A 27,090-nucleotide genomic window follows, 5' to 3' on the forward strand; every position below is an offset into this window, starting at 1 on the left:
AGTCATTTCTTTTTCAGAAAATAGCAATCAGAAAAGAAAAACGTAAAATGCCTAAGCTACAAATTATTAGTTTCTAGTGTTGGTTTTTATTATAGACTTGACATGAGAATCTAAAAAAGTATATACAGGGGTCCCCCCTTATCTACAGTAGATATGTTGCAAGACCCCCAGTAGATGCCTGAAACCCTGGATAGTACCAAACCCTATATCTACACTATGTATTTTCCCGTATGTACATACCTATGATAAAGTTTAATTTATAAATTAGGCATATTAAGAGATTAACAACAATAGCTAATAATAAAGTAAAACAGTTGGAACAACATGCCAGCATCACCATCGTTGTGCCTTGGGCCATTATTAGGTGAAATAAGGGTTACGAACATAAGCACTGAGGTAAGGAGATAGTCGATCTGATAACCGAGAGGACTGACTCCTATGTGACTCACGGGCAGGGAGCGTAGACAGTGTGGATACACTGGACAAAGGTATGATTCGTGTCCTGGGTGGGATGGAGTGGGATGGCACACAATTTAAAACTTATGAATTGTTTATTTCTGGAATTTCCTATGTAATATTTTGGACCACGGTTGACCTCGAGTAACTGAAACTATAGAAAGCGAATCTGTGGATAAGAGGGGACTACTGTACTCAACTTTCTGTTGCATTTGTTGTTGTTGGAAAGACAGGAATTGAGAATTAAGGGAATCGAAAGGATTTTAATCTTCAACAAATATTTGTTTAGCTTTGCTTTTATATTGTTGTACCAGTTTTTGTTATCTTTTCCTATTGACATATTTTATTTTTCCTGAGAAGAGAGAGTAAACCAGTTATGATTTCACATTAAAATAGATGGATCTTTTATCCAATGAGATCTTATTCAGAGTCATATAACACCACACACACACATGGCTGCTCTGGCGATAGTTCCCGCGTGTGCCCACTGCCTTCCCGCCCCTCCCCGTTGTCATGTAGGGGTCTCCAGGGCTCTGGGGAAAATCAGTCAGTGTACATCCAGCCTAGGATGTCTCCTAAATAAATGCTTTTAGATTGATTCAGATGCCTGTCTTTTGTTTATGCCTAGGTGACCCACTCATCCCGATTTGCCCGGGAACTCTCTCAGTCTTGGATAAACTAGATTGGTCACCCATGCTTTCATGGACAAACACAAATTTTTCTTTGTGATTAGTTCCCTATCAGTTACGTGAGGCGGGGAAAAAAAGTAAAATTTCTTCCTTTTGACTTCCTAGTTTGAGAAAACAAATGATATAACTGAGAACATAGACACAATTTCAATCATTAACTGTAGATGTTATATAAATATGGGTCACTTTAGAATTATTTTTGGTTTTACAGGAAGGAAAAAAACCCAGTTCAACTGGATGATGAAGGAGGCAGGACGTTTTTACGGGTTCTCATTCATCTGATCATGCATGACTACCCGCCTTTGCTCTCGGGAGCCCTGCAGCTACTGTTCAAGCACTTCAGCCAGAGAGCGGAAGTTTTACAGGCATTTAAGCAGGTAAGACTGAGTACCCCTCAATGGTCCCATAGCAGAAGCCCTGAAAATGTTGTTTTTAACATCCAACCTGATTTCATGGTTGCAGTTAATGAGACTGTGTGGCTTTTCCTGGGGAGACTTTCTATTTTTAAAGATAGACGTGGCCTAGACATGATCTATTTTAGAAGGAGTTCCCCCAAAGTGATTTTCAGTTAATATCTTTAATGCAAATGACAGGCACAAAGATTTAAGAAGGCACTGGGGAGTAATAATAGATTAGGAATTTTGTTGCCACAGCTCTTATTTTGACCCCAAATTTTACTGATAAATTTGGGTGGAACAAGCAGCAACCCTGAAAAACTAGTTATTTTGCTGTTGAAAAATGTATAAATCCAAAAGAAAGGAACTGTGATGGTTCTAATCTTTGTGATCTTTGAATAAGACATCAATCTTGAGATTATTGATCAATAATACCTAAGTGCTTATATGTATTTCAATAATATTTATTTTATTTACTAGGGCATTGATCTTTATTAGGAAGTTTTTCAGGAATATGTTAAAGAATATTAAATAATTAAAAGGATAGTCATATAAATACATATAATTATGCATGTATATTATGCCATATAATACATATAAATTATAATACAAATATATATCATGAGGTTTAGATTGTATCTATCAATATTTTTTTCTACTTATTTTTATGTTTCTACCTCTTTTCAATCAGAGAGAGTCTCAGAAAAATTAACTTCAGCAGTGAAATTAGAGTTAGAGTATGTTTTATTTTAAATTGCTCCTTAGCACTTTGAAAAGTTGTGCTAGAGCTTACTTTAAAAAATTATTTTTTTAAATAACATGTAAGCATATTGATAAGAGTTCACAGATGCTACAGGTAAATTTTTATGGTCAATACGCATCTTAGGTATTCATAAATATTCTAAAAATATTGAACTTTAGGAGATAAATACGTTTAAAGACTAGGGATTTTCAACATAAAGGAAATAGGAATAAAAGAAGTTTGATAGTAAGTTAAGGGTTGACATTCTTCTGTTTTCAGGTGCAATTACTGGTGTCCAATCAAGACGTAGATAACTACAAGCAGATCAAGGCAGATCTAGACCAGCTCCGACTGACCGTAGAAAAGTCTGAGTTATGGGTCGAGAAGAGCAGCAGCTATGAGAATGGAGAAATGGGTGAAAATCAAGTAAAAGGTGGTGAAGAGCCAATTGAGGTTTGTTTTCAAGATCTATTTCTAAATAATCCAAATGATATCTTTTAAGTCAGATATGTAACCATGTGCTCTGCAATCCAGAATTATTCATGAAGAAAATTTTTTTCTGAGCAACAGAGCATAACATTTTCATTTGCCAAGTCAATTAACTCCATCACCTGCACTTAGGTTAATTCTGGTCAATTGCTACCACTTCTTACCTCATCTGTCTAGTTTTTCACTCTTTCTCATTTCTGTTGTAAATCCTATAATCCAGGAGTCAGGACCATAGGAGGGAGTAGTGGGAGAAGAAAGGAATGGACCCTAAGCTGAGACCTGTGGGAAGGGGTGAATTTTATCACCTTTCACTGTGGCTACTTTTTGCCAGCCTGTAAATCCTCCCTATCATTATGGCCTATCCTTATGTCATATATAAATATATCTAAAGGGAAAGACAATGTGCTTTATTGTCAACATAAAATACCAAAAATCTTGAGGTAGTGATCTTGTCTTCTATTGTATTGGTTTCAGTTTTATTGGTTAATTATAATAGTTGATGTTTTCACATTTCACTAAATATATATGACCATTTAAAAAAAATTTAAATACTATTTTGGTGGTAATGTTTAGATAAAAGATTTGTACCAATATCTATGGATAATGCATAAAGGTTCTGAAATGCCTGTCTAGTGTTTTATTTAGTTGTTTTTTAATTTGCAGCAATGTAGACTATTTATATGAGTTTCCCTACCCAAGCTTTGTGTTTGTTGGAGTAGCCAAAATATTGTAGAGTGAAGAGTGATGGCAGATCAGGGGATGATTAAAGTGATCAAAATACTGAAAAGTTTCAAGGGGAAGTTGTCCTGGTGGGCTACTGCTTCTTACTTGTCTCAGGATAAACTGTGACTTTTCTGTACGGAATTTTTGACTTAATCTTTTAGAAACTTTCCCTATGATTTTATAATGTGTTAGTGGAATGTAGAATTTCTACTTCATGGAAATTTATCACCAGTTTTTTGAAGGAAATAGAGTTGTTCCATAACATATTTAAGAAATAAGAAAAAACTTAACATTTATTTAGTACTTGTTATATACCATGTCTCATAGTAGACATTTTCACCTATGGAATCTTTTTTTAAATGTTACAACAAACTTTGGAGATAGTTATAAACATCACATTTCTAAGGATGAATGAACTGAAGTTCAGAGAACTCAAGAACTTCCTCAATGCAGTCAGCTCTGCTCTATGTGACTCAACTGAGATTTGAACTCAGGTCTTTTTGGTGATAAGATCCAGTTCTTTAATGTGAAATTGCACTTTCTGATATGGTGTTTAATTATGTTAAGGGATATATTATGCTTTCATGAGTTAGAATACTTCTTCCTTTTGAAAATACCTATTTTGTACCTATTCTAGAGAAATAATATGTTTCCTCCTCTTTCAAAAACGTCTACATTTTTGGAAATACAGAACAGCCCTAAACCTTAGGAGAATGCATTATGCTCTTGGTAAAAGTTTGCAAAAAAATATCATCTAAGGGGATAGGAGAGATGTTCCATGAAGGATGTTAATCACTGGTCTACAGTTTTAAGTCCCCACTCCCTGAGGGAAGGTATGAGAAAGAGCCTCTATCTTAGTGTACATTCATGGTATTCGCTTAGAAGTTTAGTAACAGTTTGTCTTGGTTTAAGAAAGAAGATGAACAAGTGGTTTGACTGAGGATATCCTAAAGATAAAGCTGCATTACAGATAGTTCTTGTAATGCAGCCTAAAGATAAAGCTGCATTAGAAGAACTATTTGTCTAGGGGTGTTAGAAGAATATAAGTCAATCAAAATGGTATTTGTTTACTTTTTTATGGGGTTCAGGATTTATCAGCTCAGGAAATGATAGTAATTTTAGGTGCTTCTAAGAGGGACGTGATTTAATGCAAGGAGTTAAATTTTTGGTAAGTCTGAAGGAGTACAGTTTGGAGGCTGCGTCTGGACTACTGATTTCAAGGTCAAACCTTCATAGCGACAATTCAGAGGTCAAGAAGCTGCTTTGGCTGCCGCCACTGCTGCTGCCATTCACACTTTGCAAGCATATGACAAGATGATGCAACCTGGGGCTTACCAGAAGCTCTCGTATCTGCTGACACGTTCTTTTTGGCCCTCCTGGTCACAGGAAGAGGCCCTTTACTTCCTCCTGGCTTCCAAGTTCTACATGAGTTCTTCTCCTTGACAGAAGCTGAACCAAATTTAGAACTTTAGCTGCAAGGGAATTTGGGAAACCAGCTCTTTGATACAGGGGGACCTGAAGGTGTGGGAATGGATGCTGAATGTCAGTTAATAATATGCAGCATAGGTGGTTAACAGCATGGGTTTTGGCATCAGACACCCCAGAATTTGCCACCCAGTGTATGTGTGACTTTGAGTAACTTTCTTTCATTCTCCTAAGTTTCATTGTCTATAAAATGGGCATTATAATGGTACGTAACTCATTGAACTGCTGTAAGGATTAAATGAGCAAATGCTGTATACGTGGTTAAGTGTGTCAGTTAATATGGCTTCGGTGGGAAAATATAAATAATATGAAAATATAAACAGTAAGGTGACATATTATTAATATTTACCAACAAGTCAAGAAGTAAGGGGCTCCAGCTTTAATTCATTGTCTCAGTGTTGTCATCATGGATCAATGGGCTTAGTTTTGAGGCTAATGTTGCTCATGGTTGCATCATGGCAGCACCATCCATGCATGACACCACCAAGAAAGAATATCTATTTCTGGATCTTTCGTGTAGGAGCAAGGAAACTTTTCCCAGGTGTCCCTCAGTAGACTCTACCTCATGTCTCCTTGGGAAAAACAGGATCACGTGTTTTCCTTCACACCAATGTACTATAGGATTAGTTTAGATTAAATAAAAGATGTCCCTCAAGCTGGAATACCCATCCTGAGTTACATGGGAGAAGGATAGATGGCAGAACAAAATTGGAATCTGCTATCAAGGAAGAATAAGAAAGGATGTTGGTTAGCAAACAACAGAATCTGCCAAAGTCTGTATGTTATAATTATTATTTGTTTTTATGTGAAACACATTGTGCCATTTATTATGGTGGATATAGAATTATAAAATCTTGGAGTTAAATACTTGTGGGGTAATCAATTCCAATTCCTTATGTGATATTTATATTCTCTAACTCTAAATGTCTCATATGCGTGAGATCTGTGATGGGAAATTCAGTACCACCTGAGGTAGCATATTCTATTGAAATTAATGTATAGCTTAAGAAATGGAATATTACCAGTAAGAAGTTCATGCGCTCTCTCCCAGAGGAAACCACTATCATGAATTTATGTTAATAATTTACTTGCTTAATGGTTTTACCAAATGTCTGTATTTCCAAAATATAAGACATATGAAATTTAGTCTATTGTAGATATGTTTTGTCATTCATCCTTGTTGTATAGCTGCAACTGATTCATTTTCTCTAATATATGTTATTACATTTATACATGTGTTTATCCAGTTAACTGTTGATAGACATTTAGGTTCTTTCCAGTTTTGATATTTTAAAAGAAAATTTGCTGCTAAAAGCAATACTACTGTGCACATGTTCAAGAGATTCTTCAGGAGTAAAACATGTAGTATGTTCACCTTTACCAGATAATGCCAATTGTTTTTCCTCCACCGATGTATGGGAGTTCCCATATCTCTACATTCTTGTAACTGTTGTTCTCACTTTTCCATTTTTGATAATTGGGTATATCTAATATATCATCTGTGTTGTGATTTTCATTTTTCTGGATTACTTCTGGGGTTGATGTAATGTAAACATTTTTTCGTATGTTTATTTGCCATTTTACTTCTCTTACAGTTTAGATAAAGCTAAATTCTGTACAGGCAGGTAGTTAGGTACTATCAATTCATGTGCACCTAATAAGGTTAAAAATATTTTTTTACTTCAAGTCATGGTGATGCTACAAATTCAAACTTGAACATAATCTTTTTGCCTGTTATTTCTTTTTTCTTGCTTTATTGTGTTGGTAGCAGTTCCTAGTGCAATATTAAATAGAAGTGGTGATAATGGGCATCCTCATCTCATTTCTGATTTTAAAGTGAATGGTTTTAATATTTCTCTATTGAACATAATGTTTACTGTACACTTTTTATAGATATTCTTTATCAAGGAGGAAATTCCCTTTTATTCCTAGTTTGCTAATTTTTTTTACCAACAATAGTTATTGACTTTAATGGTATATAATTTATGCATTTACTGAGATTACATTATTTTTCTTTATTCTGTTCACTTTAATTACATAATTCTTAAATAGAGCCTGTACCATAGTAACCTTGCATTTTAGAATAAAAAATATCTTGGTGATTATTTTTTACATTGCTAGATTCAGTCTACTAATACTTCATGTAGAATTTTACATCTATATTGTCAGTGAGATTGGCCTCTAATTTTCTTTTCTTGAAGGAAAATTGGTATCAAGGTAAGACCAGTCCCATAAAATGAATTGTAGAGTCCTCTTTTTTTGTGTAAGATTGGAATTATCTGTTCTACGAATGTTTGATAACATCTTTCTGTAAAACTGCCTGGGCATTGTATTTACCTTGAGGGAATATTTTTAACTACCAATTTAATTTTTTTGATGGTTATTAAATTCATTCAAATTTTTTATTTTGAGTCAATTTATTGTACATTTTTCTAGCCACACAAATTTTCAAATTTATTGGCATAAATTTGTTCATACTCTTTTACCATCTTTTTAGTTTCTGCTATAACTGTAGCTTCATACCCCTTTTTCATTCTTCATATGGTTTACTTTTGTCTCACTTCTTTTCTCTGGCTAAATCTTGCCAGATCTTGCTTTTGTACTGTTGGAGTAAAAGTGTGCCCATCTCCCAGATAGTGTGTATTGTACCTGTTAGGTGTGCATTTACCCATCCCCTCCTCCCATCTGCTTGATTTCTGATGCATGTTATTTACATATGTGCACGTAAGTGTTGATCGATTTGTTCCAATTTAATGGTGAGTACACGTGGTGTTTGTTTTTCCATTCTTGTGATACTTCACTTGAAAGAATGGCCTCCAGTTCCATACAGGTTAATATAAGGGGTGTTAGTTCACCATATTTTTTGTGGCTGAGTAGTACTCCATTGTATACACATACCACATTTTATTAATCCACTCATGTATTGATGGGCACTTGGGTTGTTTCCATATCTTTTCAATTGTGAATTATGCTGCTATAAACATTTGAGTGTAGGTGTCTTTTTAATAGAATGTCTTTTTTTCCTTTGTGTAGATACCCAGTAGTGGGATTGGTGGATCAGCTGGTAGTTCTTGTAGCTCTTTCAGGGCTCTCCATATTACTTTCCACAGAGGTTGTACTAGTTTGCAGTCCCACCAGCAGTGTATGAGTGTTCCTATCTCTGTGCATCCACACCAACATTTGTTTTGGGACTTTTTGATAACAGCCACCAGAGTTAAGTGCTATCTCATTGTGAGTTTGATTTGCATTTCCCTGATGATTAGAGATGTTGAGCATTTTTCCATATGTTTGTTGGCCATTAGTCTATCTTCTTTTGAAAGATTTCTGTTCATGACTTTTGCTCACTTTTTAAGGCATAAAACCATAAGAATTCTAGAAGAAAATGTTGAAAAAACTCTTAGAGACATTGGCCTAGGCAAAGAATTTATGAAAAGACCACCAAAGCAATCACGTAACAACAAAAATAAATGGGATCTGATTAAGTTAAAAAGCTTCTGCACAGCCATGGAAACAATCATTAGAGCGAATAGACAACCTACAGAATGGGAGAAAATATTTGCATGCTATACATCTGATAAAGGACTGATAACTAGAATCTATAAAGAACTCAAGCAAATCAACAAGAAAAAAAGCAAACAACCCCACTGATTTCTTCAGTCTGTGGAGTTGTACCTTTTCCAGAATATCATATAGTTGGAATCATACAGTATGTGGCTTTTTCAGACTGGTTTCTTTCTCTTAGCAATGTTCATTTAAGGTCCTTTCATGTCCTTTTTGTAGCTTGATAGCTCATTTCTTTTTATTATTGAGTAATAGTCCATTGTATGCATGTGCACTACAGTTTGTCCATTCACCTATTGCAAGACATCTCTGTTGTTTCCAATTTTTCACAATTATGAATAAAGCTGCTGTAAACATTCTGGTGCAGGTTTTGAGCTCATATCTTTTGACCTCAATGCTGAGGGTTGAAACACAGGATGTTTTCCTCCTTAGAGTATTTGTGATTGCCTTGACCTGTTACCAGGGGGCGCTGCTAGCCTAAGACCACATTGCTCCTTCCCTGCACACCTGTCTTAAGGCAGGAGTTTCTCCCCAGACTTGACACTTGCATGAATCTTACTTAGTCTCTGGGTTGCAGGGCTAGTATTGTCATTTGCCTTCAGGGAAATTTATCCTGTGGCCTTGTGGCTTGTAGCTCTCTGCTCTGGTTTCACATTATGTTTTTTTCCCTTAGAAAATTGAGAGTAGGATCTCTGAGACTTGTCCTTTGTTTTCTGTAAGCCCAGAAATGTACTTAAGATAGGTTTATATCTACAATCTAGATCTTTGTAATAGGAGGGCTCTTCGCAGTTTTAAGTTAGCTATTCTTGCAGAAATCTTTGAGATGTGTTTACTTTAGGTATTTAGTGATTTGTTGTTGTTGTTGTTGTTGTTATGAACTTTCATTTATTTGCAACTTTATATGTGGAATTCCTCTGAGGCCTGTAGTTAATATAGAGGAGATTTCATTTACTCTGTGAGGCACTTTGGGATACTATATTCTGTAACTATATTAAACACAATTTTTGGCTTGGGACTTTTCAGGTCCCTTTACTATTGGAAATTCTGATCCTAAATCTTGAGTGAAATCTTTGTATATTGGAGCCTTAAGAGTCTTTTCCCACATTTTTGTCTTTGACCAAAACCAAGGCCAAGACAGGTACCATTTTTCTCTTCTTTTGAACGAGATGGGCCACATCTTTCCATGGTTTATGATTGTGGGTGTCCCTTTTAGGTATTCCTGGCTCTATGCTGTGGTCTCTGCTCAGACCTTCCATCTGGTTTGGGATCCAGGCTTTGTTTCCCTTGTACTGTGTGTGTGTGTGTGTGTGTGTGTGTGTGTGTGTGTGTGTGTGTGTAAGTGATATATTAAAACTCAAAATCCAGGTTATGAGGCATGGTCTGAAGCTCCTAGGGTCAACAGCGATTCTAGTGCTTGATTATTGCTCTAAAATTTTTATGTATTTTCATGGTTTCTGGCCTCCCTACTAAAAAGAGATATTTTAAATATTTTATCCACTGTTTTTAAATGTTATAGAGGAGAGGTTTCTCTGTACTTTATTTTGTCATATTCTATTTGAAAGTTCTTAGCAATAGACGCTGTCCTTTATTTTAAGCTCATCTATTTGTTCCTGTGATGTCTGTTCACTGATGCTATGTTTGAGACAACGTGGACCATATCCGAACCTCCTGTACTTGATTAACTGTCATGTTTCTCCAGAGTAAAATCCTTCTTTCAAACTCTGTTTAAAGTGTAATTTCAGTCTGTTTACCATCATGCTCACTTGCTTTTGTATACACTTGAATTTTTCATTCCCTTTCTTAAAGTTTGATATCTAGAATCAAATTTAATATTCTAGCATAGCTCTTGCCCTCAAAGAATGAACGCACAGAACGAACACTTATAAAACAGTGTGACAAAGTAGTTGATTAAATAGTGAATTATGTAGTACAGAAAAAGAGGAGGTCAGTATGGGCCTGTTGACTCGCAGAAGGTCTCACTCTAGATGTGAAGCATGGGCCTATTTTGAAGGGTAGGGAGGAATTGGTTAGTTAATGTATTCAAGAATAATAGCAAGAGAAGCAAAATTCAAGAATAAGCAATTTGTATTTGGAAATGGCTAGATAGATATTGGGAGGGTTTGAAGACTTGTGGGTAGGGAGGTGAGTATACTATCTTGGAAAATTTAGTCTGGCAGAATCTAGAATGGTTCAGAAGAAGCAGCTAAGATAGAGCACCAGTTAAGAGGCTCTTATACAAATGCAGATGTAAGGTTATGAAAACATGAACTAGTGAGGTAACAGTAGAAATGTACACGTACAGGTGGATTGAGAAGCTAGGAGAATGCTACATGTATAATAGATTAACATAAGGGGGAACAGTGAGAAACTACAAAGTTACTAATTTATACACAGCCCAGTAATCTGTGTTATGCAATGAACCAGCAGCCAAGGATAGTGGCAATGTATTGTAAACAGGATGAAGTATGTCACAGTATCAATGGAAACAGCCAGTAGCAGGCATCATGCACTCTAGCAGGCCAATACAAACAATACTCCTTTGTTGTTTAGTAAATCTTACAAAGGCTCTAAACACAGGGCAATTGGCATTGTTATAAAACAGCTAATAATGGTCTAACTTTGTGCCTGCTTACATATTAGAAGATCAGATAACATTAATGTGATTCTTCATTTTGGGAATTATAAAATGTCTCTAATAATATAAAAGTGTGCATGTGTGTGTGTGTATGGTTTTTTTTTTTTTTTTTTTTGCGTCAGTGGTAAGTTCTATATACTGTGTGGGCAATAAATGTGAATTGAAAGTCTGTTTACTAACACTAACAAATCTCAGCATCTGATCCAAAATTATCCCATTACTGTAGTTGATCTCTTATAAATAAAGAGAATGGGATGGATTTGGTCACCTAGTAAGCCCATTGCATCCCTGGAGCCTGTGAGCTTTATTGTCTATTGTACATTATAGTGTTTTCCTTTATTAAACTTGTCTTCCAGGGCATTAAAAGACTGTACCATCATTTGCGAAAGCTTAAAGGCTAGACAAAGTATAACAAGTTGACATTATCAGTAGCATTGGGAGCAATTACTAATTGCTAATCACCTTCAAATACGTGTTGACTTCTATATATAGGAAACGGAGATTAACTCAGGAAACCATATCCTAGTAGGTTAAGTCAGGATTGCCCTTTGTTTAGGGTTGAAAAGCAGGTCACTTGGGCATTGTGGTGCTTCCAAGAGAAGTTCCTACTCATGTTGTTTATTTTGGTGGTTAATTTTTCTTATAGTGATTTTGCTTCTATATTTGTATGCATATCTGTTTATCTCTATCTACCCATCTATATGTGGTTGCCAGCTTCTTTGAAACAGTTTTACTTATACTGTCACTGATCTAAGGTCTGATGTTTAAACTGTCTAGTTTTTACTTCAAAGACTATATTTCTCATTTTCAGGTTTTCTAATTGGTTCTTTTTCATATCTACCCATTTTAGATTTATATTTGCCTGTTTTTACTTCATATTTTCTTTTGTTCTTTCAGCAAATGTGTGATGTAAGGAACAGAATTCATGGAAGAATGTCCCTAGGGGCTCATTCTGGGTTGTCTGGACAAGGAGTTGGCTGGGACTGTTCTTACAGGATGGGGAGTCACTCTCTTCCAAGAGGCCATACACTAACCCGTCTGCTCATGGGACCTGTGGCCTCTGCCCCCAGCAGAAGCAGTCTAATATCTATAGGCCATGGGACTAGTGTTCTGAAATGATTCTTATGAACAACAGGCACTGCCTGATGCTGAAGCAGTTCGTGTGTACCTTCATTGAAAAGGTGACTCTCAAACTTGCCCCATAAGTAGTTGCTGTGGGGCTGGGGGTGTGGCTACTTGGAAACCTAGACCCATGCTGTCCAGCAGAGCACCCAGCACTTCTGTGTAGGGTGATGGTAGGATGGAGACCGATGCCTTCTCTTCTATTGCTGATGCTTGGCTTGTAGTTTCCCCTTTCCCAATAAAAGCTACACATTGTGAGTGATGCCGTGGTATCCTCATGAACACTGTTGCATGACACGTGGCAACCAGAGAGGGGTCCACCTGGTGTGAGAGATGTTATTCTTCACTATCTCTAGGATCGTTTTAAACATACCTATTTATAAGTCCTCTCAGAAGATTTCTTGATTGTTTATATTTCACTGGGCATGATAAAATCCTATTGTTGAGTTTTTGGTTCTCTTTCTTAGCATTAACATTCCTAATAGGAGTTTGAATTATAGTTTGCAGATCTGTCTTAATTAATTAATTACTATTGGTTAATTATTATACTTCATTCATTATGAATTAATTCATTCTCTCCTTCTCTCCCTGCTTCTCTTCACCTCCCTCCATGGGTTTTGCTCTATTTCTCTCCTGGCACACCTTCCCTGTCTGATGGTGTTCTGCTACCTACACATCTCCTTACTCTTTTTTTTTTATTTCAGCTTATTATGGGGGTACAAAAGTTTAGGTTATGTATATTGCCCATGCCCCCCCATCCCCCCAAGTCAGAGCTTCAAACGTGTCCATTCCCTAAACAGTGTGCATGGCACTCATTATGTAGGTATATACCCACCCTCTACCCTCCACATCTGTCGGACCCCCAATTGGTGTTATTCCCAAATGTGCACTTAGGTGATGATCAGGGAAACCAGTTTGCTGGTGAGTACATGTGGTGCTTATTTTTCCATGCTTGGGATACTTCACTTAGTAGAATGGGTTCCTGCTCTTTCCAGGAGAACATAAGAGATTCTATATCACCGTTATTTCTTATAGCTGAGTAATACTCCATGGTATATATATATATATATATATATATATATATATATATATATACCACATTTTACTAATCCACTCATATATTGATGGGCATTTGGGTTGTTTCCACATCTTTGCGATTGTGAATTGTGTTGCTATAAACATTCGGGTGCAGATGTCTTTTTTATAGAATGTCTTTTGGGTAGATGCCCAATAATGGGATTGCTGGATCAAATGGTAGGTCTACTTGTATCTGTTTAAGGTATATCCATATTGCTTTCCACAGGGGTTGCACTAGTTTGCAGTCCCACCAGCAATGTATGAGTGTTCCTGTCTCTCTGCATCCACAGGACTCCTTACTCTTTAAAAGCAAAAAGCATCTTCTGTTCTTTGCCTGCCACTTCTGATCGTTTTTCCTTTGATGAAGTGAGGGAGGAGGCAAATCCCTCTAGAAGGATATCTTGAAAAGAAAGTTCTGCTTTCCCAAATGTTAGTACTTGATTCTACCCAGTGGGAAAATAGTCCTACAGAAACTTGTTTCTTCAGCAAAACTTGTGATTGGCGAACTGACTGTTGACAACAGTAACTGGTAGAATGTCTAACCCTCATGGCCTGGTACAGAAAGAGTACATGTGTTTTAGACAGAATCTTGCTACTTGACCTGAACAATGAGGGATACTGTGGGAATTGTACCACGAACTTTTATTCCTTAACTGTGGACAGTGCTTTCCTGAATTTTCCTTTTATGGAATCTGTCTTCTTGTCTCCAGTTTCTATTTTTGCCTCAGACCTCATTATATAATTTACTTGTTTATATCACTGTACATATCCATATCCTCTATGTCTGAGCTAATGCCACTGAAGGTGATGGCTGTACATGAGTATCAGTCAATAAGCCCTTTTCATATGACATAAATCTGAAAAATAATTTTTGGTTTTTACCCAAATACCAGTTTTTAAGGGCTCTATTATATTACTGTTTTCACTTCCTGTACAGTGTTTTGTTATTATATGCAACTCTGTTGACTAAAAGGTTGCCCATCCTTTCTACATTTTATATAATACTAGCAAGTTTTTAGCTGCTTGGGAATTGTATCAAAAAATTCCTGGCTATATTGCTGTATGATAATGGGTTCCTGTTATGTTTTTATGAAAGCGGTTATTAATTTACATCAGACATACCTATCATTGATATAGTCCCAGTTTTTCCTAAATACCTCTCTAAGCAAAGAGGATGCACCCCAGTGACACACAATTTTTGTCATCTTATTTAAAAAAGATACAGATAGTAAAGGAGATTTAGGGTGTTTTCTAGGACATCAGATTAAACATAATCAAGTACTAATTATTATAAGATGACATTAAGTGAGTTAGAAAACATCAATATTGTATTTGTCTTGGACTAGAAAGAAAGGAAAATGGGTTTGGGGTAAGGTTAGGAAATACGTATATATTCTCAAGAAAGGAAGGGATTTGGGCCTGAGTTGAGGAAAAGTCTGGAGGGAAGTTACCTGCCAGTAACAGAGCACACAGCCTCTTCCATCCCTTGTGGATCTTGGCCCAAGTCCTCAAGCAGTCTGAAGTGCCCCCCAGGGAGGCAGAAACTGTCAGCTATGCCACTGTGATGGTTCAGATTAGTTTTACATGCAAGGTCAGATAAACAGATCTAGGGTGATGTCTTCCTAAGTCACTTTCTAAGTGACTAGTACATGATATTACTATGAGATGGGAGGGAGAAAAAAATACCTCCTCATCCCACAGAAGGTTATCATTCAATCATCTGAGGCAGGTAACATTTATTCTGAAGGGTTTCAACTAAATTATAATCTTAATGACCAAAAAGTATAAAAGACTGGTTATTATATCTCTTTTATTCCCCCATGTTTTGGAGGGAGGAGAGAAAGGGAGAAGGAAAGCATTTGGCACCTGAAGTTGGGGGGAGGGTGGTTGGTACATGAGGCCTCTGGCTGGATTGAAGAGTGGTTACCCAGAGAAGGCGAGGGATGCAGATGGTGAGCAGAAGGCTTTGCAGTCTGGCTGACTCAACAACTTTGCTGAGGAAGGACCTCCTTAGACTTCAGTGGGATGGGGATAAATAGAAGGCATGCACTGAGCTATTTTAATCACGCAGCTGCAGATGAAGGCAGTCCTACGTGGTAGGATTTGGGAAGTTCTATTTTTAAAAGCACGATTGCCCTTACTTAAATTAAGGAGCCAGATCCCCATTAATTGGTGCTAATATTTATGTCATCATACAGTTTATATAATATTATTTTCTTATATCACTTTTGTTATTGATGTAAAAGAATTTCCTTGCCTCATGTAAAAAAAACCTGGGGGCCATGTGCGGTGGCTCACACCTGTAATCCCAGCACCTCAGGAGACTGACGCAGGAAGATTGCTTGAGGCCAGGAGTTAGAGGCTAGATGGAGCAATATAGTGAATTGCTGTCTCAGGAAAATAAGAAAAATTAGCCAGGCATTGTGGCACATGCTTATAGTCCAAGTTACTTGGGAGGCTGACCCAGGAGGATTGACTGGGCCCAGGAGTTTGAGGCTGCCGTGAGTTATGATTGTGCCACTGTACTCCAGCCTGTATGACAGAGCGAGACTTTGTCTCTTAAAAAAATTGGGGGGAAGCTATATTTAGAACCAGTATTTACTCTTTGTGTCTCTTCCTAGAACCCTGCTGCCCACCCAATTTCTGGACTGTTCTTGCTATCTTGTTTCTGAACCTAATGTTTTATGGTATATACCATTCAATTAAAAATATAGCTGCCTCTGTAAAATTATTTAACTAGCTGTTTCTCATATTCCATTAGAAAGAATAAATTTAGATTGTCCAGATGATAGGAAGCGGTGACAATAAAGTGCAACTACTTTTGGAGCACCGTATTTATTCTTCAACCCTCTTGTCTAAAGGATCATTCAGAGGGTACTACAAGCATGGCACTGTTCTCAGTGTTAACAATGTGTGTTTTTTTTTTTCCATGCATCTATTCAGCTCTGGTACTTAGCATAAGTTTCACTGCTACATTTTGTACTTTTCTGATATTTTGTCATTAGAATAAATTCAGGGCTTTGTAGATTTGGCCACACACCTAGGACTAAAGTTTCATAGACTAAAAAATATAGTCAATTTCTGCCCTTTCCGGAGGAAAACTTGTGCAACACCTTTAGAGCATTTTGGCATCAAAATAAGAAAATAAAACCTAACTGTAGTTACATGGTTTACATATTTGTTAAATTATGATCACTGCTTTGGAATCATCCAGATGTTCTATGGGTTTTTGTTCAATTTAATTACATTGAATTATTTTCTGAAATTAAAAGGGTTTGTTTATTCAATTCTCTAGTGTCATTGCCTTTTGTTGACTGCTGACAATTTTAAATTAAATCATTATTCTTCATAATTCCCATACTTACAGAGTTTAGCATTGTCTGTATCTTCCCCTGGGCTGAACTAAAGAGTATAACTTTTTGTAATGTAATACATTTTGCCCAAGATTACGTTTCTTAAAAGAAGGCATTTGTTTTTTTCTTTAGGTTACTGTTTGAAGAACAGGCTTAAATATATCTGCCAAAGCGTTGCCAAAGCTTTCTTTAAGGTTGACATATATCAGAAAGATCTCCTTTCTACTGAGGGAGCTTTGTCAATCTTAAGACTTGGTAATATCTTAATCCGGATTTGTGAAACAAACTTGGTTTTCTTTAGTGTTTCTTTTTTTATAGAAAAAAATGGAATGGTTGTTTTAAAACTTTAGCCTCCACCTTTGTGATCAGAAAAAGGAAATATTATTATATTTCTAGCTTTTGCAATTTCTACTTCTCATCAATAAATTATTTCCACTATCAAATAGAAAGCTTATTTGTGTGATTCTTTGACCTCCAGTGTCTTTTTGTCTAAGTAAGTTTCTGTTTGTCTTAGCCACTTGGGCTGTGTTTCTTCTTCTATACCTGCTTCACTTACGTATATAGTTTAACGTTTTCTCCTGTACCTTTGTAGGATTCACTTAACGCTTAGTGTCTTGCAGGTAGTATCTCACATTCTTTTCTCTCTTTTATTTGCCTGGTTCACGTGAAGGTTGGACCGCTTTCATTTCCGTCCTAGTATTCATTAAGATGGCTAGGTGACACAACCCTGGAATCTCACTTAGTAATATTTGAAGCCTTTCATCATTTGTAACTTACTTTTTGCAGTTCCAGTGCTATTGAGTGAAGAGACAGGTGGTTGGGAAGGTAGACAGTAACCTTGAAAAGTAAAAGTATCATGTCACGATGAAACAGAGTGGGGCTTAACGACCATGGTAGTGAACCACAGAGTCAAACGCTGAAGAAAGTTTTGTAATTAGGAGTCATTGGCACATAAAGCAATTTTTGTACAGTGTAGTATAGATTATTCTTTTGAGAAATTTAGTGGGGCCAGTAATCTGAGAGGCAAGACACCTTCCCAGGATGTGCAAGTGCTTGGAGTACCTTAAGCTGACCAATATTTTTGAAGAGATGAAAGAGTTAGTAGAGGGTAGAAACTGCTTGTGGACGAGAAACAGTGATGAAGCAGGGAGGGATGGGGCAGGAAGGGGAGGCGAGGGAGAAGGAATTTCCAAATTGATGCATCGTAAGTTCTGTCATCTGAGACATAGGAGGAAAGGTAGACAGGTTTGTGGATGGTACTGGAAATTTTGAGATGGCAAAGAGGAAATGCCATGTAGAGGGATTTCCCTCTACTCAGTAAAATGGCAGAGGAGGTCACCTGCTAAGTGGAGTTCTGACTGGGAGCCTCGGGACAGTATTTCCCAGGGAGAGCAGCAAAAGTGGAATACAAAGCTGACCAAGGAAAAGTGCTGGCTCAAATCAATCTGCTGCGTGAAGCAGCATCAGAATCATTCGACTAGTAGCGCACCCTTCGATAGCTCAGCTGGTAGAGCGGAGGACTGTAGACTGGACAGACTCATTCGACTAGCAAGGAAAGTATTTCTTTCTTTCTTTGTTTGTATTTATTTTGTGATTTTTGTGGAGCACAGTAGGAAAAATAGCTGGGAACAAATGAAGTTATATCAATTGGCCTCATATATTTTTGTTAGTTTTTTCCTGAGCTTAGACTAGCGTCTCCTTTAACTTAGAAAGCCCAACACCATCACTATAGTAAAAAAAATTTAAGGTGTTTTTGGTTGAACTTGACATTCATCCCAAGTGCAATTTTGCATATATTGTAAATCAGGGAAGCCATCAGGCCCCACTCTACCTGACTGCCCAGTTTTTGCAACATATACTGTCAGTTCTTGCTGTTTTCTGCATGCTGTTATGCTCATTCTTGCTGCAGTACCTTTGCCTAAGGTGACTTCTTCACCTGTCAAGTGTTGCCCCTGCCCATCCATACCTCCTTTATACTTAACTAGATGGTTTTCATCTTTGAAGACCTTGGCTTAAACTTGACCTGCTTCATAAAGCTGTCTAAAGCTGTAGCTGTCCTTTCTCTCTCGCGCTCTCTCTCTCAATAGTGAATTCTGCTCAGTTCAAATCTTTATTTTCACATTTTTCCCTGTTTTCTTAGGTAGACTGTAATTTTCCTGTGAGAAGGACCATGGCTTCTGTGTATTTCTTTTAGATCCATATGTATTAAGTCTTAATAAATGTTCTGTACAGAATTGTTTATAATTGGTGTTTTATGTTCACATGGTGACCCCAATAGTTGATATTTAAAATCTGTACAATCTCTATACTTGCTTTTTATTGTGATGCTATAGGTAATGGTTGTTATAATTAAGTATTTTTGGTGTTTCAGTTCCTCTTTATAAGCTTTATTAATTTAGTAATTTAAAATGTTATTTTTATTTGAGTTTTATTTTTCTTTCTTCATTTTCGTGGTTCTGTACATGCTTGGTTGGTCCCAATTCGTGACTCTTAAGGATGTCATGGTAACCTGGCAGAGAGAATCCTTGGGTTAAGTTGTTCTTTCCTCCCTTCTCCAAGATGTGTTCAGCTGCTATGATATGCTCCCTCAGAACTCTTTTTATTCTTATAATTCATTCCTGATGATACAATTATGTTTTTTATGCACTAGATTTTTTACTATTCTGTCTCATGTAGGCAATATAAAACCATACTGTGTCTACGATATATATATATATATATATATATACATATATATGTATATACACACATATGTACACACACATATATCCATATAATCTCATAAGGATATGTACTAATACTTGTAATAACTTTTAAAATTTAACTCATAATTATTAGTAATTCCATTTATCTTGCAATTTGGTTCTTATTGGGTAGTGGTACTTTGCATGGCTTATTCAAGCCAAGGCACTTTTTATGCAATAAAAAAGTACAAAAGAAACATTTAAGTTGAATAGTGAATTTACTATAAAATAATTACAAACTATATTTGTTATTTATTACAAAATAAATAAATTTATTACAAAGTTACAAGTGGCATAAAAATACATATTTTTGTTTATTTTAGGAGTCAAACATTCTAAGTCCAGTGCAGGATGGAACAAAGAAACCTCAGATCGACAGCAATAAGAGCAACAACTACCGTATTGTAAAGGAGGTCAGCAGATATAAAATATTTTTATGTAGATTTATATTTGCATGACAAGTAATTTTTGCTTACATCTCATATTTAATATTGTTAATTGTTATATTGAATGCTTTTCTTTTTCTTTTAAAAGATTTTGATTAGGCTAAGTAAACTTTGTGTGCAGAATAAAAAGTCTCGGAATCAACATCAGCGATTACTGAAAAATATGGGGGCTCATTCGGTGGTGTTGGATCTTCTGCAGATACCCTATGAAAAGGTTAGTCCTTAGTTATTTTTTTCTTTAACGTTTAATTTTGATACAATTTCAAATGTTTAGCAAAGTTACCAAGAATTTTTTCTCCCTTAATTATTTGGGAATAATTCACCCACCTGATGCCCCATCACCCCTGAGCCCTTCAGTGCATATTTCCTACAAACACAGGCTCACTTCTGCACAGGCTTCACCTACTGCACACCATGGCCTTCCAGTAGGAAAGAGCATGGCACTCCACTGCCCCTCATCCCTGCACACTCTTCACGTCTCTCCCATTGTCCTAATCGTGTCCTGTTTTGCTAGAGGAGGAAGGAGTGAGGGCAGAGCAGGAGGAAAAGAGGGGCGAGAACAGAAGAGAAGGAATGGAAGGAATAGATGCAGGGAGAAACAGGAAGGAAGAAGTTATGAGAATGAGGGATGGAGAAGGTGGGGAAAGGGAGAAAAAAAGGAAAAAAGAGACAGAAAAAGCCAGAAATATAGACACACTGGCGGGGGGGCATTTTTGGGAGAGGAAGAATTAGAGGGCCAGGAGGGTACAGCAGAGAGCGGGGAGGAGTGAGATGAGGGGACAGAGAGGGGAATGCAGCACGGGAGGTGGGGGGTAAGGCAGGGGAGGGAGAGGTGGCTCTGTGCAGAGATGAGTAACATGGTGGACCGTCAGAAAGGGAAGTAAAAACAGTGGGGTAGGGAGAAGAATAGTTCGTGGGTGAAAAGACATATTTTTGGTAACATTTCACTCTTCTGTGTTTGTTTCTCTGCATCACGTGCTACTCTTTAACTTACAGACTGATGAAAAGATGAATGAAGTAATGAATCTAGCCCATACGTTCCTGCAGAACTTCTGTCGAGGACATCCACAGAATCAAGTTCTTCTTCATAAACATCTGAATTTGTTCTTAACTCCAGGTGTAAGTATTTTAGTGACTTCTAATATTTATAGTTAAGTGTGCATCAAATTTGTTTTAGTATCATTAATGAATACAATTTTATTAATTTTTATCATCTCATTTTTTTCCTTGTAGGGATTCTCTCCCTAAAAGCAAATATCTTATATTTCCATTAAGGAAACTTCTAAAGAAACTTGGAAAATTACATGAATTGTACATGCAAATGATAACTTCATCTATATGTATATAGTTTAATGTCAGGAAAAAAATACAGTAGAACAAAGGACTAATTCTACAATACCATGACTAGGATAAATATTGAAAACTAAAAGGTGGAGTTTGCCCTAGTCTGTAAAATGTGTTTGAGTGGATTTGAGGGAAGAGCTAACTTTGAATTTTAAATTAATCTCAAGAATACTATTGCCAACATCATGTACTTTATGATAATAAGCTCCTTTCTTTAACTAAATTCCTTTGTTATATCAGTTTTCCTTTAGTAGTTAATGATCTGATTGCATGTCATAAAAGACTTGCACAGAAAATTCACTACAGCTTCGTATAAAACTGATCACAAGCAGGGAAATTAGTCTAACTACTGTAGAATAGAAAATTGATCTTGTCAGAATTACAAGGGCACGTTCTTCTGTGTTTAGCTCCTTGAAGCAGAAACCATGAGGCACATCTTCATGAACAATTACCATCTGTGCAATGAAATTAGTGAGAGAGTTGTGCAGCATTTTGTGCACTGCATCGAGACACATGGCCGCCACGTGGAGTACCTGAGGTTTTTGCAAACCATTGTCAAAGCAGATGGCAAATATGTGAAGAAATGCCAGGATATGGTAATGACAGAGGTATGTTCTCAGTTTGCATTTTATTAGCTTCACATAAACAATATGTATTTTCTGTTAATGTAGAGTGAAAACAACCCCAACAACATAGGTTTGGAAAATAATTTAATCATAACTACTTAAGAACAAATACATTTTGCTTTAATCTAGTGAAGTAACGTCTTAAGTTGGTTTTATGATTTTCTGAGAGCTTACTTTTCTTTTATAACCATAATGAATTCATGTATTTTAAATAATGGGTAAAATCCTGTGAAATGATATAGATTATTTGGAATTTTGGAATGAAAGTGACAAAATTTTATATCTTTAAGTTTACGATAATATAACAAAGACAGATGAACTCTGTCTTTCCAGTGCCTTTGTTGCTCTGTTTGTGAAATACAGAATGGGTATTCTCTGCCACTGTTTGCAGAATGCTTTAAAGAGAATCAAACCAATTAATAAACTACTCATCAGTGATTTATTGTAACATGTGGAAACTTGCTATTTAGAGTAAGTTAATAATTTCAGAAAAATGAATGGATGAGATACTCCATTTATTTTGCCTTTTTCATTTTGATGTTTGACATTGAATGATATTTATGTAATAAGGTACTAGGAAACAAGTGTCATATGTTGAAGAACTGGCAGCTCAAAGAGACTGTTTGGGTAAATCATTGCTCTGTGATCTAATGGTTCTCTAGTGGCCTGTATGGATTATCCATTCATGGCTTCCAATCAGTTACATAGTAGGTTATATTGGTTTGGGGGAATGATCATATATATATCTCATATCATATATATATATATATATATACACCTTATATATATATATATATATATAAGGTATATATATATATATATATATATATATATATATATATATATATACCTTAAATTTGGGCATGGGGAGATTTTCCTGTTGATTCAATATGAGTTCTTCCTGCCACATAGAAATCTTAAAAGTAATTCATCTTAAGCTTTTGAATTGTTAAATGTAAAATATTGTTATTAAACATTTTAAGGAACAATTTAAACTTGTAAAATTTACCTTTTTCTTATATACATTTACATTCACGTTAGTTCTTCCTTGCCTATAAATGTGGGAACTAATTTGATTTTGTATCAAGGAAAGAATTAGAATGGGAAAGCAGCCAATATGTAAGCCAGTCCTATGACACTTATCAGGTGAAATGTTTCTACATGTAAAGAAGTATTTGTAATGTTATATTATGTTAATATGTGATCCATATTTTTAATACATATGCATTCTCTTTCAACAAAAATTTCAAAGTAAGCCAAGTAATTGGCTTATCAATTTAAATGTTATCAATTTAAATATAATAAATAGAGAAAAAAATTGTATATCCTTTGTTACCCTCCAAATATCTCACACTGTGATTAAAAAATTGGTACTGATAATAGATGGACAATAAGACATTATAGAGTTTGAGCAATAAAATTACCACCTGCTGGAATTCTCCACTAAAATTATATAAAGAAAATATGAATGAAAATTTATGTTCTAAAAGCTCTTACCTATTCATTTCTTTGTCTCTCCCATTTTAAAGTCCTCTTTTTCTCCTTATTTCTGCCATCTATGATTTTTATCTTTATTCTCTGCTGATACCTTCCCATGACACATGGAATTTTCCAGATTTTTATAGAGTTGTGTTTGGCTCAATGTACTTGCTTACTTATTCAGTCACTATTGAAGTGCATGGGGACTTTTATTATGGCTTTGGTAAAATTATAAGATTTCTCATGCTTTTGTGGTAGAGGTCTTCCATTTGAAGTGGAGGGAAATAACTTTATTCTTTTCCATGTTTAATTTCAGTGTAACTCACTGATGAACAATTTACTATCATCTATGTCATTTAATTCTTGCCCCATCTGCTGCTCCCATATCTCCCAGACTGATTTTGATAGCATTCGTAACTGATCCCTTGGCATATGACTATAATCTTTTCACCACCCTGCCTTGGCATAGCTCTGCTTTTGCAATATTATCTATGTTTATGCAAAGGGATACATGTGTATCTCTTCAGATAGATCAAGCCTTTGGAAATAATTACAAGGATGAACATTTGGACTGCTATGTAGACTCTCTTATTATCATTTCAGTTGATAAATGGGGGTGAAGATGTGCTGATATTTTACAATGATAGAGCATCATTTCCAATCCTTCTCCATATGATGTGTTCAGAGAGAGACCGAGGGGATGAGAGTGGCCCCTTAGCCTACCACATCACCCTGGTGGAATTGCTGGCAGCGTGCACAGAGGGGAAAAACGTCTACACTGAAATCAAGTGTAATTCCCTTCTGCCCCTGGACGACATAGTGAGGGTGGTGACCCACGATGACTGCATCCCTGAGGTAAGCCTGGCAAATGCTTAGCGGCTATAGAATCATTATGAATTTTTAAAGCTTATGTAAGTCCAGAAGTCTCCCATATTAATAAGGTCAGGTATTTAGTCAAGGAATTGTACTTAGCTATACAGTGTGGAAAATTTTAAAAGAGCATAAAAAGGTCTACTTTTTAAATAAGATGTTCTGAAAGGAGTTATGAAAGAAGATAAACCTTTTAAAACTATAACCACTGTTTAGTGGAAGCTACTACACAAGTCTCGTGAATTCTAAACGTGGCAGTATGACTAAACAGAAAGGTTTCCGTGTAACGTCTAGTGTGTTTTTGAGCATAAAGCAGGTGCTTGATAAATGATTCCTAATCTTTGATTGGAGAGGCTAGGATAGTGCTTTTGCAGGACCACATATTATTATTATTGTTAAATAATAGAATCCACAGGTTTACCTGGCTATGTGGAATAGATGCAGTTTTGAAAATGTGCACATACATTTTGGTTTATTCACACATCATCTTTGGTCCCTTGTCCTAGTTTGCCTCTGATGGTAGAAAAAAACTCAGTAGAAGCTGGTTGTCTGCCAGTAGGATTCTATTCACAAGGCTTCCAGAAATGTACATTGCAATAATTTCTTTCTTTTCCACTGCTGTGGTGTATTGTTGCAAAGTTCATAAATGTGTGACAGCATGCTGAAAATGATATAAAACCAAACATTTAATCACAGTAACTTAAGAGGGTGTCAGATGATGTTTACTTCCCAACTTTCAAATAGTCCTATGGACTTGAAAGTATATTTTTGTGAAATTTTGTGGAATTGTTTATACCTCAGCCCAAGGGTACTTCATGACTTGATTGCTTTGAAATAAAATGGCAAAGAGGAAGTATAGTGCCGTGATGAAATTCACAGGTTCTGTCCTTATTTGAGGTCCTGGTTGCGGCCATGTGTTTTCCTACTTGCAGTTCCTTCTGACTACACCACTCTTGCCTCTTGTATTCACCTAAGTGACTCCACTTCATCCTTCAGATCTTGATTCGAGCCTTTCTTCTTCCAGGAAGACGTCCCTGGCCTCCTTTAGAAAATGTGTCAGAGTCTATAATTAGAAATTTCAACTTTATTAGTTAACAAATATCTGTTGCCCAAAATTATACTCTCTTTGAGGGTAATAACTGGGTCTGTTTCTAGTCACCATTATCTTACATGAGCTGGAGCCTACACTCAATAAATAGGTTTTGAGTGAATGAACAAATGAGTGAAAGAATGAGTTAGAATCTTGGATCCATATCTTCCTAGTTGTGTTACTGACTCTAGCAGGTTTCTTAACCTTTCTAATCTTCAATTTCCACAATTTTAAAGTGAAATAATTGTCGTGTGTGCCTGGTAGGAAAGCTGGAGGATTAGATGACATAAGATAATACATACGGAAGACTGAGGGTGTTTGGCACGTAGCAAACGCTGAGTGAAGCCAGCTGCTGTCAGGATGTTGTGATAGTGCCTGAAAGGCTCACATTCTCCCCACCCTGTGCCCATCCTGGCACAGGCACTCTGCCATGGATGGTGTGGTTAGACCTCAGTCAAACACAGGGAATCACTTGGCCGTGGAAGCTGGTCCTGCATTCCTTGTGAGTCTGACTTGCATTCCATGAATCCCCTAAAATTGTTCACTTGCTTTTTTTATGTATATGCATTTTTTCTAGGGAGATTTATCAGATTCATCAGATTTTTATAATGAAAGAAACAAAAAAATGCAAATGAAAAAACTCTTGTCGTATATACTTTAGAAATGCCATATTTCTATCATTTATGGTCTATCATATCAATCCTTTATGAGGAATTTTGCTAATTCTGGAAAAGAATCTTACTATATCTTAAAATAATACAATTTTGTTAGGGGGTAAACTATGAGCTTGTTTCTTCTCAGAAGAAGAAATATAAATATTTTTTTAATGGCAAGGAAATATTATTTAGTCAACATATTTAAATTCTCATAAATAGTTGGTGGGAATATAAACTAGTACAGCCACTATGGAGAACAGGTTTCTCAAAAAACTACAAATAGAACTGCTATATGATCTAGCAATCCCACTACTGTGAGTTTATCCAAAGGAATGGAAATCAGTATATTGAAGAGACATCTGCATCCCCATGCTTATTGCAGCAATACTGATAATAGTCAAGATATGGAATCAACCTAGATGTCCAACAACAGATAAATGAATAAAGAAAATGTAGTATATGTAGACAATGGAATACTATTCAGTCATAAAAAAGAATGAAACCCCATCATTTGCAGCATCATGGAGGGAATTGGAGGACATTATGTAAAGTGAAATAAGCCAGGAACAGAAAGTTAAACACACATGTTCTCACTCACTTGCAGAAGCTAAACAAAGTTGGTCTCATAGAAGGAAGAAGTAATACAGAGGATGCTAGAGGCTGGGAAGGAGTAGGGAGAGGGAAGGATAGAGAGAGATTTGCTAAATGATGCAAAATTACAGCTAGGTCAGAGGAATAAATTCTAGTGCTCTATACCACTGTAGGATAACTATAGTTAGCAATAATATATTATTAAGTTTCAAATAGTAGAAGGAGAATATTGAATGTTCCCAATACAAAGAAATGATAAATGTTTGAGGTGATAGATATGCTAATTGCCCTGATCTGATCACTATACATTATATGTAATCACATCACTGTTTCCTACCAATATGTATAATTATGTCAATTACAAAATTTAACAATACTAACTTTATATTAGGACCCTCTTGGTTACAAGTGACAGAACCCTGACTTAAGCTAGTTTAAACAAAAGAGAGAATTTTATTGGCTCCTATACTTGGCAATCGGAAGGATGGCTGTTCAGATGGATCCAGAGGTTCAAACA

The 27,090-nt window shown here is 36.2% G+C and overlaps 1 protein-coding gene across 2 annotated transcripts in view; it reads left to right on the top strand.

Annotated features, from left to right (window-relative positions):
* ITPR2 (inositol 1,4,5-trisphosphate receptor type 2) overlaps nucleotides 1-27,090 on the top strand; it is a 461,522-nt gene that overhangs the window by 186,231 nt on the left and 248,201 nt on the right. For both annotated transcript variants that reach the window (XM_045554169.1, XM_045554170.1), the window contains exons 25-31: nucleotides 1,357-1,522; nucleotides 2,562-2,735; nucleotides 19,795-19,884; nucleotides 20,006-20,131; nucleotides 20,914-21,036; nucleotides 21,669-21,869; nucleotides 23,970-24,221. In XM_045554169.1, the coding sequence (XP_045410125.1) occupies nucleotides 1,357-1,522; nucleotides 2,562-2,735; nucleotides 19,795-19,884; nucleotides 20,006-20,131; nucleotides 20,914-21,036; nucleotides 21,669-21,869; nucleotides 23,970-24,221 (1,132 nt within the window). The remainder of the gene's footprint in view (nucleotides 1-1,356; nucleotides 1,523-2,561; nucleotides 2,736-19,794; nucleotides 19,885-20,005; nucleotides 20,132-20,913; nucleotides 21,037-21,668; nucleotides 21,870-23,969; nucleotides 24,222-27,090) is intronic.

The sequence above is a fragment of the Lemur catta genome, chromosome 6, assembly GCF_020740605.2.
Source record: "Lemur catta isolate mLemCat1 chromosome 6, mLemCat1.pri, whole genome shotgun sequence".
In the NCBI taxonomy this organism is placed as follows: domain Eukaryota; kingdom Metazoa; phylum Chordata; class Mammalia; order Primates; family Lemuridae; genus Lemur; species Lemur catta.